This window comes from Fistularia commersonii, chromosome 30, assembly GCF_037954325.1.
Source record: "Fistularia commersonii isolate RoL2024-O1a breed Wild chromosome 30, RoL_Fcom_v1.0, whole genome shotgun sequence".
Lineage (NCBI taxonomy): Eukaryota > Metazoa > Chordata > Actinopteri > Syngnathiformes > Fistulariidae > Fistularia > Fistularia commersonii.
This window is the reverse complement of record NC_141313.1, coordinates 3027331-3045580: the sequence shown is the minus strand read 5'-3', so window position 1 is coordinate 3045580 and position 18250 is coordinate 3027331. Positions and strand designations below refer to the sequence as shown.

Sequence of the window (18250 nt, the reverse complement as noted above, 5' to 3'; positions counted from 1 at the left end):
TACCTCATCCTTCCACAAGGTGTCAGTATAAAGACAGCGCAGTGCAAAGAGCTAAACAAACCCATGATTTGACCAGAAACTTCACAAGCCACTCCAGACTAATCTTTTATGACAATTAAATAAAATTTATTTAACACATTGGGGGAAAAAAGTGGACAAACTGCACTTCAGTGTTAGTGCCTAGTGTTTCACAGTAAATACTACCAGGCTGTTCTCCCAGGAGTCAACACAACCTGCAGGGTTTCTACAAAGAATTCATGTATGAAAAAACTTCACTGAAAATCAAAATATTAGAGCAAGTCAAGGCTGGAAGTGTAATGATAACGTGAACGATATGACCTATACCCCACGCGGATAATGAAATAATCAAGAAAAACAACCCCATCAGTAAATACTGGCAGGACCAGTCGCTCATATTCAGTCAACTCGAGTTTGAGAGAAATAATTTAGCGCTGACGTGGCCGCCGGCTGCACGCTCGCCACCGGCGATGAGATGCAAAGCACTGAGGAATTTGAACTCTTGGGCTTCAGGTCAAGTCTTGCCTTCATGAAGAAGTACCGAAACACTCAACACTTTCCTTTTTTTGTCCTCGTCCTTTAAAAGAAAAGCCGTTTTTACAGCGGCGGGGTAGCACGGCAGCTCTGTCGGGGTAAAAAAAGTTGACGCCGGAGTTTAAACACGACGCCGGGATCCTTTCTGAAGTCTTGCTCCCTCTGCTGCCTGCGGATCTGTTTCTATGTATATCTTCCGTGCAGTTCACTGGAAACTTCTTCCAGGAGTCCTCTTATAGCTACGGCAGAGTTTGAATGCTCACCCATTTGAACCGACAACACATCGACACTGCAGATCTACATGTTACACACTGCAAGGGGGTTAAATAGCACCTATTTACACACTCTCAAATCCTGGCTTTCGGTCAGGACGCCGCTCAGGACTTGATCTCGATGACTTTGATGAAGGGCAGGGCCTTGCTGGTCGTCGACGTCGGCGTGAGCGGTTTACTGCGCGGGGAGAGAAGGGCCAAAACCGAGACGTTAATGATTCAGGGCGTAAATGTGCCTTCGTCATCAGGAGACGGCGGGAGAGGCAGGAAGGCCGACCTGTAAATGACTTGTGGCTTGTTCTCGCTGGAGGTCAGAGGCGGAGGGTCCTGGCCGGAGAGGAAGTACTCCATGTGGTCGTGCATTTCTCGGTTCTGCCGGAAACAACGTGAGACGATCCGTATTTGTTTCGCTTTAAATCATTTCCGCGGACGGCGCTCCCGGTCTGCGACCGGTTGCGTTATTTAGCAGGAAGTACCTCGGCCTCCAGGAAAGCCACCTTCTCCTCCAGATCTCTGATGACCCTGTCCCTCTCCTGGAGGACGGTACGGGAATTCTGCAGCTGGATTCGGGTAAAAACAGAACGGGCACGCGTCGACGTCACGCTTTCGGAAATAGACCCGGCTCCCTTTCCGGCAGGAGCAGACGCGGCATCATTTATTCATGTCAGCCGCGTTTCCGGGGCTTTGCCTCCTCCATTAATAATCACCTGTTCAATCATGTGTCTGACTTTCCTCTGTTGACTCTTCAACATGTCATCCAGATGGTGGATCTTTTCTTTGAGGGTGGCTACTTCCTTCTCCAGCTCCGCACACCTGGAAACACACACACATACACACGTGTATCACAGATAAGGACGCTTCTTAAAGTCGATGAGTCTTTCATTTAAAAAGTGCCGTCCGTCACCTCTGCTCCTTCTCCTTCCCTCGTTCCTCCTTGTTGTCGGCCCTGAGCTGCTGCAGCTCCGCCTCCCCGGCCGCCATCTTGTCCTTGAGGACGCCGCTTTCTGCCTCCACGCTGGCCAGCAGCCTCTGCAGCTCCTCCACCCGCTGTCCGCGCTCTCTGGACTGCTCCTCCGCCCTCTGCAGCCGCTGCGACTGCTCCGCCAGACGCCGGCTGTACTCGTCCGACTGCGACTGGGAGAGACGGCGGAGAGTGAGCGGCCCTCACCGGACAGGCGGCGGCGCCGCCGAAGCTCCGGCACGACCTCTTTTTGCAATCCAGGGCCGATCGGAGGGTTAAAAGTTTCAAGCGGATTTCAACCTATATGGTCCGGACGTGCTAGCGTGCTTTCCAAACTCGCCGTGCACGCCTGACAAGCTTTCGGGATTGTCTAAAAAGATCCAAACCAACACGCCGTCACTCCTCGGTAGGTCTTTCCTACCTGAGGCTATCAGACTTTTTAATTCCTCTTCCTTCAGCCGAATGAATATTCAAATCTTTGTACTTTTTAAGACCTTAAAACACTTAATAGCCTTAACTTTGACACTTTATATTTTATTGTATCTTCTTATTCTCCCTCCTTCCTGCTATCGTCTATTACTGTTATGTTTCGCTTGAAACTCTTACACAACGATTTCCTTCGGGATAAATAAAGTTGTTCTTATCTTATCTTATCTTATCCTGATGCACCAACCGCCTGACAAACGGTGAAGCGTCTATTTCCGGGTGAAGCGTCAGTAGAGGAGCGCGATTTCTCACTGACGACAGAAATACGCGGAAAATACTCCGCTTCTGCTTCGGTTAGGTTTATAAGTAGATACAGGAGTTGATGTAGACATGACGCCAGAACCAGAAAGGGGTTGTAATGAGTCAGAACTTTCGCCGTTGACGCATCGGGAGCGAGAACGAGTTCTCCAAAAGAGGTGAGAAGATGTGATCTGGCCTCGTCAGCCACAACCTGATCAATTTCCCCCTTTCGCATCAACACAGTGGGAGTGGTTGCTAGGCGACGGTGAAACGCGGTTCCCCGGGAGATGAAGTCAAACGGTCAGTGACTCAAAGCGGCCGACAGGAAGTGTCAAGTTACTCATCCCCGGCGAACGGACCTGCAGCCTCTCCTCTTCCTCCCGATGCTTCTTCGCCACGTCCTTCAGCCTCACGAACGGACGGCCGGCCTCCTCGCGGCTCTCCCCGGCCTGAGGACAGCGAGGACAGGGGCGGACGGTGAGAGTTCGACAGGGTTCGCTGGCGGCGGCACGGCGGCGCTCGACTTAACGTGCGGAGACGGCGGGTGAAACGGAGGGTCGTGTAAAATAACCCGACACGCACGAGAACGCAGCAACAATACACACAGCGATATTACCTTTCAGGAGATGTGCTGATTCTTAAACAATGCATGGGAACTAGGGTATCCCACTCCGTGTGTGTGTGTGTGTGTGTGTTTGCACTCAGTATTTGCTCTGCTTTTTATTTTAACCAGCCGGACCTTTTTATCCCCCCCCCCAGTTAGTAACAGTTTCCACTCGCATTTAAATTTCCAGCGCAGGCGGGGCAAAAGACCGGTCACACACTCCGGCTGAGATTCAGAATGGACGAATTTGGCTTACATGAGCGCCGGAGTCGACGCAAGCGGCGTTTCCGGCGGCGACGGCCTGTCGGCTGCCGGCCAGGTTGACTCTGAGGCCGTTAGCTGGACTCTGAGAGGGAAAGAAGGACGGTTTGAACACTTTCCTCCTTTTAAATTATGCAGAAACACTTAACGGAGGTCTCAGAGAGCAACATGTGGGAGGGGGGGAAAAGACTTAGGGTGGAAAGATAAATGATTCAATATAAAGTCTGCATGTCTCAGTATGGGAGCCTGTGATTGGTGCAGGGTGACGGCAGTTATAGGCTCCAACATGAGCGCAGGAGAAGCAGTTTACGGTCCAGAATGAAGGAATAAAACCCAAAAAGTTCTCCAGGGGAACATCTCACGTTCATAGAACCTGCACAGACCGGATCGCTTTTTTTTTTTTTTTTTTTTTTTTCGGACACGACGTGACATCATCAAGCGTCAAACCCACCTTCTTGCCGTTGCTGCTCTGCCGGGCCGCCATCTGCTCCCTCAGAGTCTTCAGGCAGTACCTCACCTGGGAGGACGGACAGAAAGTCAAACTCCGACGCCCCACGCGTGACCTCCCCGCTCGCCTCCCGACGCCACCGACCTCCTGAATCTGCGACACCTCGTCCGTCAGCATCCTCGCGCTCTCCGTCGCCACGGGACGGTTGTCCAGGTAAACCTAGAACGAAACCGCCGGGGCGCGTTAAGGATGAATTCGCCGACACGACGAGAAAACAAACGACCAAAAAACAAGCTCACCTTGATGACTTCAACTTCCACTTTGGGCGCAGTGCGTTCAGGTGCTTCCCCGTGTCGGTCCGGCAGCTCAGCGCCGACGCTTCCCCGTCTCTGGTTCTGCAGTTGCGTGGGTTCCCGCTCTGCCCGAGCCAGATTAGTCTGCCCGCATCCGCCCTGAGACCAAGATGAGGAGATACGAAGACGAAGGAGTGAGCGTCTGGAGACAGAAACGAACAGCGGGGAGGAAAAAAACCAGCCTGAAAGAAATAAAAAAAGTGAAATCACCCAATGAGAAGGAGGGCGGAGCGCAGGGAGGCGGACACTCGGGGTACAAAACTTCCCCCTGCTGAAGTTCCTCCATGGATGCCAGTTACGGTTTGGCCGCGTCTCCTAGCGACCGACAATGAGGGGGCATTTCCATTGCGTCCGGCCGAGTCTGGCGGCTGACTAACCTCGACGGCCGGCCCCCAAAACATCTCGCCGTCTCTGAGTCACCCGCGCACGACTGGCAACAGACACAACAAGGCAGCGTGCAGAGGGGGTGCGGAGGAACCACACTTTGGTAAAATGGCGTCTGTCCGGATTTAAAAGCGTCGCTCTTTGAAAGATCCCCGTTCAGAAGCTGGTTTATTTTTCTGTTTTTCTAAGTTTAAAAAGGGAGGGTTTTCCCCATATTTTTTTCCCGCTCTTAAGCTTCCATAATTAAAAAAAAAAAAAAAAAGGAAGCGATACAAAAGAAATGCAGCGGAAAGACAAATAAACCCCCCGGCAGAAGTACTTTAATGCTTATTTATTAAGTATTTTAGTGCAACAAGCCTTTCTGTCAGCGCTTTCTTCAGAAGGAATGTAATCCTCCATGGAAACCCCTCCTCCTCCTGCACTGCTACTGAAGAACACTGTTTCGGGACAAGCAGTTCTGCTTTCCCCTTTGAAAGCACAAACAAAACAAACCGCCAACCTTCTGACACATTGAATCTATTTCAGGTGGAAAGGCACTCATATGCATGAGAGTGTGTATGTGTGTGTGTGTGTGTGTGTGTGTGTGTGTGTTACGTAACACGGCAGTTGCTGGTCTTTATGTCCAATTATGCTTAATCCCCTTCTTGCATGCAGCATTGTTACCATTCAGGCTCTGACTTACTGTCTGTGCAGGGTTTTCCACGCAAACCACATATATGAATATATTTTACAAGAGTTGCGAGGTAAAGTACAAAAGGCCGGGAAGATTATCTCCGCTTCTCGGATTCTTTTGATCGCTATTGTATCACAACTGTTGAATCTTAGAAAGAGGAGGCTGAAAAACACCTGAGAATATTCCCCAAGGGTGCAACACACCTGGTGTTTACAGTAACGCAGTAACACCCACGGCTGAGACGCCGGGCGGATCTCCCAGCCCTTTTTTTATTTTTTTACAGGTCTCCCAGTCAGGTGTGACCACTCCGAATGGCGTAAAATGCACGAGAAACAGATGTCGCCACCCGAGTCTTAAATCGCGGTTTACTGTTGCGGCTCGTGAACGTCTGCCGCTAAATCATACGTCTGACACGGTAAACTTAAGGGAACACTTTGTCACGCAACGCGGGAATTCCTCGGGGAGGTGCAGATTCGCGTGCCTTTCCGCAACATCGGCGTAGATCATCGTTGTCAGCGCCGCTTCGACCTTTCGGGGGTCGGGAGTTTTAAATTCTTCGAGCCGGCGTCCGCATAACAATGTCGCTTTCGCTAACTCGCCGGATGATGTTTGATACTTTGGGAGGCCGAAGCTACATCGTTGCCGCGTCGTTTCTCTCGGCCGCCAGAAATCACAAACCGGCGGTGACACATTCTTCGCATGGTATCGCCGGTCTGGAGAATTGAACGCCGTGCAGGTGGCGAGAGACAATGAGGCATTCCAATCCGAGTGAAACACACACACACACACACAAGCAGGAAAATGCAAACAAAACACAGCCACCTTCCTTTCATGGTTAAAAAAACCCTCCGCTGTTTGGACGCATGCTAACATCCCGTATTAGGTAACAAGCGGAGAAACCGGAAACGGGGTGAGAGCGAAAAAAGGCAACGTTTGACTCAGCAGCGAAAACAAAAACAAACGAGTATAAACCGGTAATGGGTTGCAGGATTGCAAAAAATAAGCCAGTTAGCACACCTTTAAGCATTTGTGTGTGTGTGTGTGTCTGACACAAAGAGCAGAAATCTCCCAGCGCGGCGTGGGATCAGGCCCGGGAAAACCCAAACTATCCGCAAAATCGACCGGGAAAAGCGTGAGCGCGAAGGCGCCTGTGCCGGAGGGGACGCGAACATATCTGCTTACTGACGTGACCTTCCAGATCATCGCATTACATGTCAAGAACGGGCTAAATGGTTTTAGCCTGAGTGACGGCTCTTGGCGCCGCTGTGTGATGTCTGACGCCAGCTCGCAGGTGAGGCGGCGGCGGCGGCGAGCGGCGTTTCAAACCCCCCGACCGGTGGGAACGACACCCGCGCGGCCACACCCTGGCAAAAAAATAAGAATGACTCAACCACATGGAGGTTCAGACGTGCAGGAGGAGCTTCTCATTTCATTCGAAAAGGCGGGGAATAATTTTGAAGGCCGTCGAAGGGACCTCATATGCAAAGATCGGTTGATCGGTTGAATTCTGAACACGTGAGTCACGTCCCGATTCATGCAAATCCGCTGGCAAATTATATAACAAGCTCGCTCGGATATTTGAGGTCTGACGGGGCGCCAACGACGCCAATTACAGGGTGAATGTTTGGCTTCTGCGCTTTGTGATCCTGCAGGACCAACGGGAACCAGGAAAGCTCCGTCAGAAAACCCCAGGGAGGAGGAGGAAGAGAGGGACGATGACGTCGGCCGACTCTCATCCCGCGGCCTCCGATCGCCTCGGCGAAGCTAATATTCGGAGGAGCGAGAGGTCGGACATTAGCGGAGAGGTGACGGCTCCGAGGTCAAGAGGTCAAGGGTGAAAGGCTGAAAGGGCTGGATTCAAATAGACGGGGTGAACGCGCGGCGCAGTCCCTGCTATTCCTGAGTTACGGTGTTGAATAACGACATCATTTTCTCCCGGCCGTGGAAACCTCATACATACGTTTCGTGTAAAAACGTCACCGTGCAACATGCTAACAATCGTTTGTCGCCGTCGGTGGATTTGCGAGCGGTCGACTTCACCCGAATTTTATTCCACCGGGATGCCGGACGTCGTCCGAATCATCGCGGTGAAACAAAAAGTCCGTAAAGGCCAACATTGTGTTCTGTCCAAACAAGAGAGTCCTCGGGATAACACGGTTTTTAAGATGTCAAACAAAAAGCAGGTTCTCAGGTCGAGGGCGTGGCGCTCGCTATTTGTACTTCAATGTCAACATTTAATTAGAATTACTTTCGGCTGAACACAGCAAGCAGCCGTCACGGCAGAAATCTATTTATCCTCTGATATATGAAGTTTAAGAAGTTATTAAAATGAATTCCTCGGCAGAGCAAAGCTGACGCTTGTTTTCTTTAATATGCGGGAACAATAAAAGCAGGTATGTGAGTGAGTCAGACGCTGCTGGCTGGAGAGATCACACACACACACACACACACACACACACACACACACACACACACGTATGTATGTATGTATGTATGTATGTACACATACAGGACCGTCTCAGAAAACTGGAATATTGTGATAAATATTTATCTTCTGTAATGCAGTTAAAAAAAAACAAAAATTACTTTTTCATGATATTTTGTGATAAATATTTATCTTCTGTAATGCAGTTAAAAAAACAAAAATTACTTTTTCATGATATTCTAATATTTTGAGAAAATTAGAATATTGTAATAAATATTTATCTTCTGTAATGCAGTTAAAAAAACAAAAAATACTTTTTCATGATATTCTAATATTTTGAGAAAATTAGAATATTGTAATAAATATTTATCTTCTGTAATGCAGTTAAAAAAACAAAAAATACTTTTTCATGATATTCTAATATTTTGAGATAGGATTTTTGAGTTTTCTTAAGATGTAAGCCATAATCAGCAGTATTAAAATAATAAAAGGCTTAAAATATTTCAGGTGATTTGTAATGAATCCAGAATGTATGACATTTTTTTTTTTGTAATTGCATGACAGAAGATAAAGAACTTTATCACAATATTCTAATTTTCTGAGACAGTCCTGTACATACGAGGTTATGACTCACTCATCCCAAAACTGACTTCGATCGCTCTCTGATCAGGCACTGACCTCACAACTGTGTCGCACATACAGTCAAGTTACCCCACACAAACACTCACACACACACTCACAAACACACACACTCACACACACTTTCTATGGTGATTACGAGCCAGGAGGCGAGACTGGTGGACTCTGACCCACTGATTCCCAGAAAACTCATGAAACACTAAATTTCATGACAAGAGACTAAGCCATAAAAGAGTCATATACTTCCCGCGTAAAACACGAACACACACACACACACGCACACACACACGCACACAAATAATCTAAAATCATTGTCGCTATTGTTAACACAAAACGGGCCGGTGTTTGCGTAAAGCTATCAGCATTCCCCTGACAGCTGAGAATCCACAGCCCAGTGAGAACCACATTTATCTCCCAGAGCTCACAAAATCTGGTCTCACTCACACACACACACACACGAACAGACACACACGAACAGACACACACAGACACCGAAGGCTGATAAAAGTCATGAAGCCACCTTTAAACGCGTTTGTGTCAGCATCTCCCCCCTCTAACAGATTCCCACGTCAGCTAAAACTGCTGATCGCCGTCACCACGAGAACCCAGTCCCTTCTCCAAACCACTGACACTGACAGTTTGAACAATGAAAAAAAAAAAAAAGAAGAGCGAACCGGATTTACGTTTGTTTTTGTGTCCCAGAGCACAGAAACAACAACAACAGCACACTTTCCCGCCATGAGAATCCCTCCCAGACGCGTACCTGTGCAGCCCGGAGGCCTCGTCCAAGTGATGAGCAGGGAGACGCAGTCCAGACTGACTGTCTGATAGAGTGTGTGTGTGTGTGTGTGTGTGTGTGTGTGTGTGTGTGTGCTAGGGGGGTAATGCCGCTTTGCCTTAAATGGCAGGGTGAGGCTTCGCCGGCAGCCCAACCCTTCTCCCTCCAGACTGTTCTCCAGTCAGAAGCTACGGTGAGACTGCAGGGCCGCTAGCCTCCCCTGCAGGACGGTAGCCATAAAGGCAAGGACATTGCATTGTTTAAATGTGGAAAAAAATACAGATATCACACACACACACACACACGTATGTATGTATATGTATGTATACATACAGGACTGTCTCAGAAAATTGGAATATTGTGATAAATATTTATCTTCTGTAATGCAGTTAAAAAAACAAAAATTACTTTTCCATGATATTCTAATATTTTGAGAAAATTAGAATATTGTGATAAATATTTATCTTCTGTAATGCAATTAAAAAAACAAAAATTACTTTTTCATGATATTCTAATACTTTCACATGTTCATTCACAATCAGAGTGTATATAACTTGTCTGTCTATGTATTTTTATCATGTACATACTCTTAGCCGGGAGCTCTAAATGCTAAATTTGTTATTGACGGTTAAAAATATTGATTCTTGAAGTCTTTGTGAGAAGAGGGATGGAAGGGGATTAAAAAAAAAAAAAATCTGATTCAAGCTCAGGTTTTGACACATTTGACCAGGAAGGGATGAAAAAAAGAAAGAATCCCCCGATTCTTTATCCTGTTACGCAACAAGTCTGAGAGCAGAGTGAGGTTTTTCCTTGTCAGTGTTGTGAAAATATCTTATGTAACTCTGTAACTTTAATGTTCCGTGTCAAGCTTTACTTATTATCTGAATCCAGAATATTATCTATGCTGTAGAAAATATCTTGTTCTGAGTGTGAGAAACTCACATGGGGGGCCGATCAGTCAAAATCGTAGCATATACAAGATGAACGAGATGCATCTTAATCAATAACAATGTGTTCTTCTCCGTCTCCAGTGTAAAACCAAGAACGGTAATTTCTGGATAATAAACCGCCACTTTTTTCCCCACACGTTTAAAATATACATATGTATATATGACTAAAAGTTAAAGAAAATAAAAAGTTTCTGCGTAAATATCTCATGTTCCTGCGGCGTATAGACAAGTGCGGCCTTTATATGGACACACTTATTTACTTTTTTTTACTGGATGCAACTTATATTCAGTTGCGCTCAACAGTCTGGAAATTATGATAATAGTTTACCTCCTAAAAGATGTTGACCTCCAAGACGGTACCGCCTCTCAATGCATAAAAGAATTCTCCCGCAAACTACTTTATGCTCTGCATGACTTCTACCTTTCGGGGCCTCAAAATATCCATCCAAAGACCATTCTGACATTTGTTGTTATTCACCAAATTTCTTCCAAAAACACCAATTTCCCGGTTTATCACTTGTTAACCTTCACAGACACACATATCTGGTTCATTTTAAGCCTTTTACGGCGGGGAAAATCAATTCCCCGGACAGCAACATCCACTTCTGGTATTGCCAAATATTTGAACGGCGATGGCCAGGTTGCTTCGACACACACCCGACATACGCAAATCAAATATTCCTCGTTCCAGTGACGTGCGGTGAAGGTCACGGCCGGTGAGACACTGACTTCTTCACGATCAGATTTATAAATATGTGAACCTTAAAGAGTAGCTTATTCACAAGAGTTGCAAGAAGAATCACAAGTGCCCCCCTTCCATGAGGCAGGAGAACTGCGTGCCTCACGTAGTGGCTCTTTGCAACAGTTTTATGATCGTTCAGCGCAAGAAACTCGTAACAACATAGTTGACAAAAAAAAAAAAAAAAAACACTGTATATTGGAAATGTAGTTCGAATCGAAAAAAAAGGTTTAAACATTTTAACAACAACAACAATCCGGTCTTAATGTAGAGCGTGCCGGCAGTCTGTTGTTATTGGGAGATCTACGTTGAGGCTCGCCAGTTGGCAGCCTCACCGCACATCTCTTCTCAGTATTTGAGCAGTACATGTGAAAATTCAGCCACTTTGAGTGAAAAATGATCTAAAACCAGTGATGTTAAATAAAAATCGTGCAAATCACTGATACAAATAACCATTTAATTCTTTTTTTCACTTTGAATTTATTCAGCAAGTGAGGCACGGCCTCTCCTGCCTCCCTTTCACGTCACTGCCGAGCTTGAGTTGTAAAAATTGGTTTAAATATTTAATGCTGGAATTTCTGAAATGTAGTGTAATCAAATGAACCCAATCAAAAGTAAATTCATTCCTTATCTCTACCGTTTCTCTCAGCTGTCGCTGGGCGAGAAAATCCAACCCTTTTTTTTGCTAACCGCTAGCAAGGCGCTAACCGCCGGGAGTTTACTGGAATACATGTTCTCTCCAGCGGAACATCTCGCCTTAACAAGAAGGCCTCATCAGTAGTTTACTGTGATGAGGAGCGAGTGTCATTTATCTGCTTCAAGGTGACAGCGGTTGGTGGCAGCGCTGCGAGGAATGCGTGTTTGTGTGTGTTACATAAGAAAGATTAATGGAACATCTAACCGGGAGAAAGTGTGTGTGTGTCTGTGTGTGTGTGAAGTGCAAACAGAGATGTGCAAACAAAAGCCAAACCCCGCCGCCCAGTACAAATACAGTCCAGAATAAAAAATATAAAAAAAATAAAAAAAATCCAGAAGGGTTTATTGTGCAATCGGGCGGCGACTAATTATCACTTTGATTATCACCACTGTTTGGCAGAACTTTAGACGAGCGGGGAAATTAGATGTTGCGGACGAGTGTTTGCAGACGAATGATTAAAAGCGGCGTTTTGAACGCGCCTCAGTCTGTTTCAGAAGCTACGACCAAAAAAAGCAGTGACCTAAATAAAGGTGAGACAACAGGCTTTGCCGTTTTACACCCGGGGACATCGTTTTTGTGCAGTTATGGCACAAAATGCTCGAAGAAATTCACAATTCAGTGGCCGGAGCGGCGACAAACGCTTGTCTGAGCGGGAAGCTGGATGGAGAACTCAGTGCTCATGGAAAAATAAATTATTCAACTGCAGATCAGTTGAGTCAGACTGTACAACAGCAGTCTGGACAGCACAAAACAAAAATCATCTGTGCTACCACAATCTCACTCCGTCATCTATTGTTTTATTTAGTTTATTTTTTTATCCTTGTTGGTGTCACTCCGCTTGCATCGTGTTTATTTTTATTATAATTTTTTGTCATTTTTATTGTCACTGTGCTTTTTCTTATCCTTGTTGTTGTTTTTGTTGTCTACTCTTATTCTTTCTGTCTTTTTTTTTTTTTGCATTCACTCTACTGACTCTTATTTTTATTTATAGTCATATCTATTGACACTGTCATCGCTGCGCTGCTGTGACAAAAGAATTAAAGTATATCATTTTAAAAACAAAACGATTAGCACGGTGGTTAGCGTCTCAGCCCCACAGCACAAAGGACTTCATTTCGAGGGGTTTCAAGTAAAATCGGCAGAGGTGGAGGTATGCAATGGAAAGGAGAGGAAGGAAGGTTAGTCGCAGCAAGACAGAATATATGAGAGGAGCCCGGGTGAAACGGTGAAGCTACAGGGAGTGGAGATCAAGAAGTTGGAGGATTTCAAGTACTTAGGGTCAACTGTATGCTCTAGAACAGGGGTGGGCAAACTACGGCCCGCGGGCCACATCCGGCCCGTTGGTCTTTTTAATCCGGCCCGCCAAAAATCGGTACAGAATTCAAACTTGATGTGAACGATTGAATGTTTGTGTCAATGAATGTTGGAGCGGGAGATAAACAGGGGATTATTTCAGTTTTGTAGCGACTTAAAAACACTTGAGAATTTTCCTGAGCTGAATGACACAGATTGTCTTTGTGATTTTACCTTTACTGTGGACAAACTGACACACATGAACAAGGTGTGTGTGAAGCTACAAGGGAAGAAACGGTTTGTGCGTGAAATGCGAGCTAACGTCAGAGCCTTCAAAACCAAGCTGCTTTTATTTTCAAAGCAAATGTCAGTCAAGTCTGATAGCTACAGTTTGCAAATGCGTTTTTTATTTATATGTATCGTATCTTGAACAGACCCGGCCCGTCTGTCAAATTCTAAAAGTCAATGCAGCCCCTGAGCCAAAAAGTTTGCCCACCGCTGCTCTAGAAACAGTAACAACGACCAAAAGACAGGAGGCAGAGCAGGAAGTTGCAGAGATGAAGATGTTGAGGTTCTCGTTGGGAGCGACCAGGATGGACAGGACCAGGAATGAGTCCATCAGAGGGACGGCACATGGTAGGATGGTGAATATATTGGTAGACAGATGCTGGAATTGGAGTTCTAGAGGAAGACCAAAGTTTTATGGACGTAGTGAGAGAGGATATGAAGGTAGTTGGTGGGTTAGATGGGAAAGGTAGATTAGCTGTGGTGACCCCTGAAGGGGAAAGCCAAAAGGAGAAAGAAGATTTCGTGGTGTTCAAGAAAATTGCAGCATTTTTCATGGTGTATCTCATGATTGAAGGGGTTCGCGCTTTCCCTTCACGGCAAGAAGGTTGGATTCCACCTTTCTCCCTTTGTGTGCGGAGTTCCTCCAGGTTCCTCCAGTCCAAAAACATGTAAGTGGAAAAACTACATGTCCCTGTGATGGATCCCAGGTGAACCCCACATCTCACCCAAAGACAGCGAGAGTGGGCTCCATCACCTCCAACATCTCCATGAGACCAGATGTCCATCCGTCCACCTCAATAATACAATGTCTGGTTGTTTGCGTCAAACCCCTCCTGGCGCGTAATCGGGCAAAATTATGTAATATGTTGACGAGGGGCGGGAAAAGAAAAACACTGAGCCGCTCCCAGGATTACTGAAGGCCCCGGAGCGGCAGAACCACAGCCGCCGCAACAGACCGGCGATGAAACTTCGCCAAGATTGATCAAAGCTGCAGCGCCTCAACCGCGTCCGCCGCCATTCTTCCATGATGACCGCCGTTGCCCAATCTTGCGCGGTAAAAAATAAAAATGTTACGTCCCCGTCAGATTGCAACAATCCGCCTCGCTCATGCCTCGACAGAAGCCTTCCACCAATGAGCCGCAGTCGGAAACCGGTTGCAACAGGAAAAGAGAATCACTGAAAACATTTACAAAGAAAATGGCAACATTCACAAAACCAGAAGGAACTGAGACAGCAGCAGTGGAGAAGAATCCCCCACCCCAAAAAAATATATAGAAAAATAAAGAATAAAATATCGGATAATAATAATAATAGAAATGAAATAAAAAGTGATAAAGATTCAGAGAAATAAATAAAAATACAGTTAAACGGTATGTAAAAATATCATATATACATGGACGGAGGCCATCAGGGGCGGCGCCACAACGCAACACGCTTTTTGAAAACAACTCCTGCTCACAGGGTGAAGTGGAGAAGAATCCCCCCCCCCAAAAAAAATATATAGAAAAATAAAGAATAAAATATCGAATAATAGTAATAATAAAAATAAAATTAAAAACGGGAAAGATCAAGAGAAATAAATAAAAATACAGTTAAACGGTATGTAAAAATAACATATATACATGTGTATTTACAAGTACATGTATATTATTACATGTAATATTGATGTGTATAAATCTGGGTTCTTGCGCAGGAAATGATGTCGGACTCTGTGACCATGTGAGCCAGCGCCGCCATGATGGCGAGCTCCAACATGGTTTGTGTGTGTGTGTGTGTGTGTGTGTGTGTTCTGTGCAATGGCGGTGACGTTTTCGCTCCAGTTCATTTCCTGCTACCTGGTGAAAATGAGTCACGCCCGTGATATGAGTGGATTTCAGAATCAGAATAAACTTTATTTATCCCTGAGGGGCAATTTGGGAAAAAAAAAACATTTATTGGTATTCCACCATTATTTTATTGGTGATTTTAACTCAATTTAATTTTTGAATTTAATTCTTAAATTTTTTTTTATGAAGCAGACCTCATAAATTACCCCCCGGCGACAGCGACAGGAGATATATCCCCTCCAAAAACCCGCCTCAAAGCGTGACGGGACGGGAAAGTATTTCAGAAGGTGTCACTCCGACGAGGACGGAACATCTCAAACACGAGAAGCTCACAGAGGAGCTCCGGGGGAGGTTTGAGAAACACCTCTTTTTATGATGTGTCAAAGTTATTTAAGGGTCCAAGGGTTGGGGTTGGAAAAAAAAAATGCCTTCAAGTTTATGGGAATACCAGGGGTTGTTTTTTTTTTTTTTTTTGTTATTTTGTTTCCTGAAAAACAGATCTGAGCAGCGAAGATGAGAAAATTGAATTATTATCTCATTATCTCCCATGTTCGCCTCCGGCCCTCTGGCCTCGCCATCATGGCTCCCCACCCTGATGCGTGTCATCGCCTGCCTCGTCCAATCGGCCGCCTGCCTGCGGGGTGATTAGCTCATCTCCGCGCACGTTCGATTACACATTATTAATGGTTTCGTCAAAAGGGAACCCTAATGTGGGTGTTGTATCTAATATCCCTGCCTGTTGGTGCCCTGCGGCTGCAGAGAAACACTGGAAAAAGTCAAATTCAATTGAAAGAAATGTCTCGAAATGATGACATTTACCAGAAATAAGTTAAGGATTTTCAGAAAATCAGAGTTGTACATATTTGGCAAGTTGAAGTGAGTGAGTGTGAGGATGCAATGTTTTAAAATAGCAGAATCGGAAATGTGGCAAGATAAAAAAGATAAAAAAACCAAAACCAAAAAAAAAGAAAAAAAAAACAACAAAAAAACACAGCATGGCCACCGGGAAGCCCCAACAATAAAACAGAGTATCCTCGAACGTCACGTTAATTATCAGATTTCTACAAAAGTGAATCTATTCTTCAGAATTGGAAACACACACACACACACACACACACACACACACACACATATATATATATATATATATACACACACAGACATGCATATATGTATATATACATACACAAGTGTATATACGTAAATATATATATATATATATATATATATATATATATATATATACACACACACACACATGTACACTGCTCAAAAAAATAAAGGGAACACTTAAAAAAACACACCCTAGATCTAAATGAATGAAATATTCTTATGAAATACTTTGCTCTTTACACAGTTGAATGTGCTGACAACAAAATCACACAAAAATGATCAATGGAAATCAAATGTATCAACCCATGGAGGTCTGGATTAGGAATCACACTCAAAATTAAAGTGTAAAAACAAACTCCAGGCTGATCCAACTTTGATGTGATGTCCTTAAAACAAGTCAAAATGAATCTGTGTTGCTTCCTGAGTGGACACTATGATTTCACACAAGTGTGATTGACTTGGAGTTACATTGTGTTGTTCAAGTGTTCCCTTTACTTTTTTGAGCAGTATATGTATACATATGTATACACACACACACACTCACACATATACATGTATATTTATATATACATATTTATACACACATACATACATATATCTAGATACACATACACACATGTATACATATATGTGTGTAAATAAATGATTATACAAATTGTGTAAACTGGAGTATTTATATATCAAATATATCATGAGTGGCATTAATTACACTTGGGGAGCAGCATATTCTTTGTTTTCCTGCTAAATGACAGGCGCGCAGTGAAAGTGACTGATGGAGACAATAATGAGAATACAAATAGATGTGTGTGTAGCGGGGGAGGGTCAGAGGTCACAGGTCAGAGGTCAGCCCCCCATTACCATAATAATGAAGATTTGTGTCCGCGACAAATTACCGTAATAACGGAGCCGGAGCCCCGCCGAAGAAGAAGAAGGAAAAGAAGAAGAAGAAGGATTGCGGTTGTTCTTCATCACTCACATTTGTTTGGAGATCCAAATCTTGGCGGTGTTCTGCCGGTGTGCGTCTCCCGCCGCTCATCTTCACCGGAGGAAAGTTGGGTTTTTTTTCCGGGAAGGAGGAACACAAAAAAAAAAAATAGAAGAGAAAAGGAGGATCAAGAAGAGGAGGATCAAGAAGAGGAGGAGGACGAGCCGAGGCACGAAAGGTGAATGAGAAAGCGCAGGTGTTGTTGTTTTGGAGGAGGTTGGCCACCGGAAGTGATGCTTCATGCAAATGTTTGTCCGACATAAAAGTTATTTTCCTATCAACACGCTTCCTTCATACCTTATCCAGACTGCGCAAATAAAATGAAGTTATATTTATTCAAGTTCAGCCTCTAACTTCCTGTTGAACAGGAGCCAAAACAAACTCGGACTGACGATTACTCACCGGAAGTGCCTTTTCATGCAAATGTTCTTCTTTTTCGGGCTTTTCTCTTCTCAGAGAATCAACCTTCTCCATCTAACTTTACTCTCTGCATCCTTCCTGGTCGCCCCCAAAGCAAACCTCAACAATTTCATCTTTAGATTCCTGTCTTTTGGTTATTGTTACTGTCTCTGGTCCATTCAGCGTGGCGGGTCTTGTCCGCCTTTTCTTTCATTCTGGCTGATATTTTTCTATCTCGTATCTGCAAATGTTGTCCCTAAATAAAAATATAATATCTTCCTATCGCAGCGCTTCTGACAAAATGTATATATGCTACTTCCTGTTAAACACGGGCCAAAAACAAACTACATCTTTCTGGGGAAATCCTAGAATAAATGCCTTTATTTCGAAAACATCGCTTCCTGCTTTTTGTGTTTGTTTACCTGCGATGCTATTGTGCTGAATCACTAGAATTCTTCTAGTTTTCGCTATAATTCTCCTTCACGCTGGCCGTACCTGCTCCGCAGCTTCTGGCATCTTATCAAAAGGTTACAATATTTAATCAGGTGAAAGCTGACGCCTTTTTTCCGCTGAACTCGGGAGTGTCGATTGAATAAACAAGAGTTTTGGGGAAGGAGCGGTCGAACTCGTGCGAACGAAAATAAAAAAAAAATTGTGATTTCTGACCTGGGAGACGCGGGCGCCCTCTCTGTCCTGAAGGCGTTTCCTGCTGAACCGCCACGTTCCGTCCTCGGCGACCTGCCTGACCTTCTTCCAGAACGACCCCATTCCCCCTCGCTCCTCATCTGCCTCGATCTATCGGGCGAATTCTCTCTTTTTCACCTCCCCCCTCCTCTTCTACTTCTTTTTCCAGTAACTAGCAGCGCGTGGCCGCTGACCTGCCG

At 45.0% G+C, this 18250-nt stretch overlaps 1 protein-coding gene across 2 annotated transcripts; it reads right to left on the bottom strand.

The window, feature by feature from the left end:
- Positions 1 to 104: 104 nt before the first annotated feature.
- On the bottom strand, positions 105 to 18250 carry tuft1b (tuftelin 1b). 2 transcript variants are annotated; one of them, XM_086178440.1, is made up of 12 exons: positions 18033 to 18250; positions 16959 to 17018; positions 4124 to 4276; positions 3969 to 4043; positions 3828 to 3893; positions 3372 to 3461; positions 2871 to 2960; positions 1729 to 1958; positions 1532 to 1637; positions 1301 to 1384; positions 1102 to 1196; positions 105 to 1002 (listed from the first exon to the last, which is right to left on the bottom strand). In XM_086178440.1, exons 1-12 carry the CDS (start codon positions 18132 to 18134, stop codon positions 930 to 932), a joined length of 1224 nt encoding a protein of 407 aa, XP_086034566.1. In that variant the 5' UTR covers positions 18135 to 18250; the 3' UTR covers positions 105 to 929. The 2 variants fall into 2 exon arrangements, with proteins under 2 accessions (XP_086034566.1, XP_086034567.1); XM_086178441.1 differs by lacking the exons at positions 16959 to 17018; positions 18033 to 18250 and adding an exon at positions 4388 to 4818.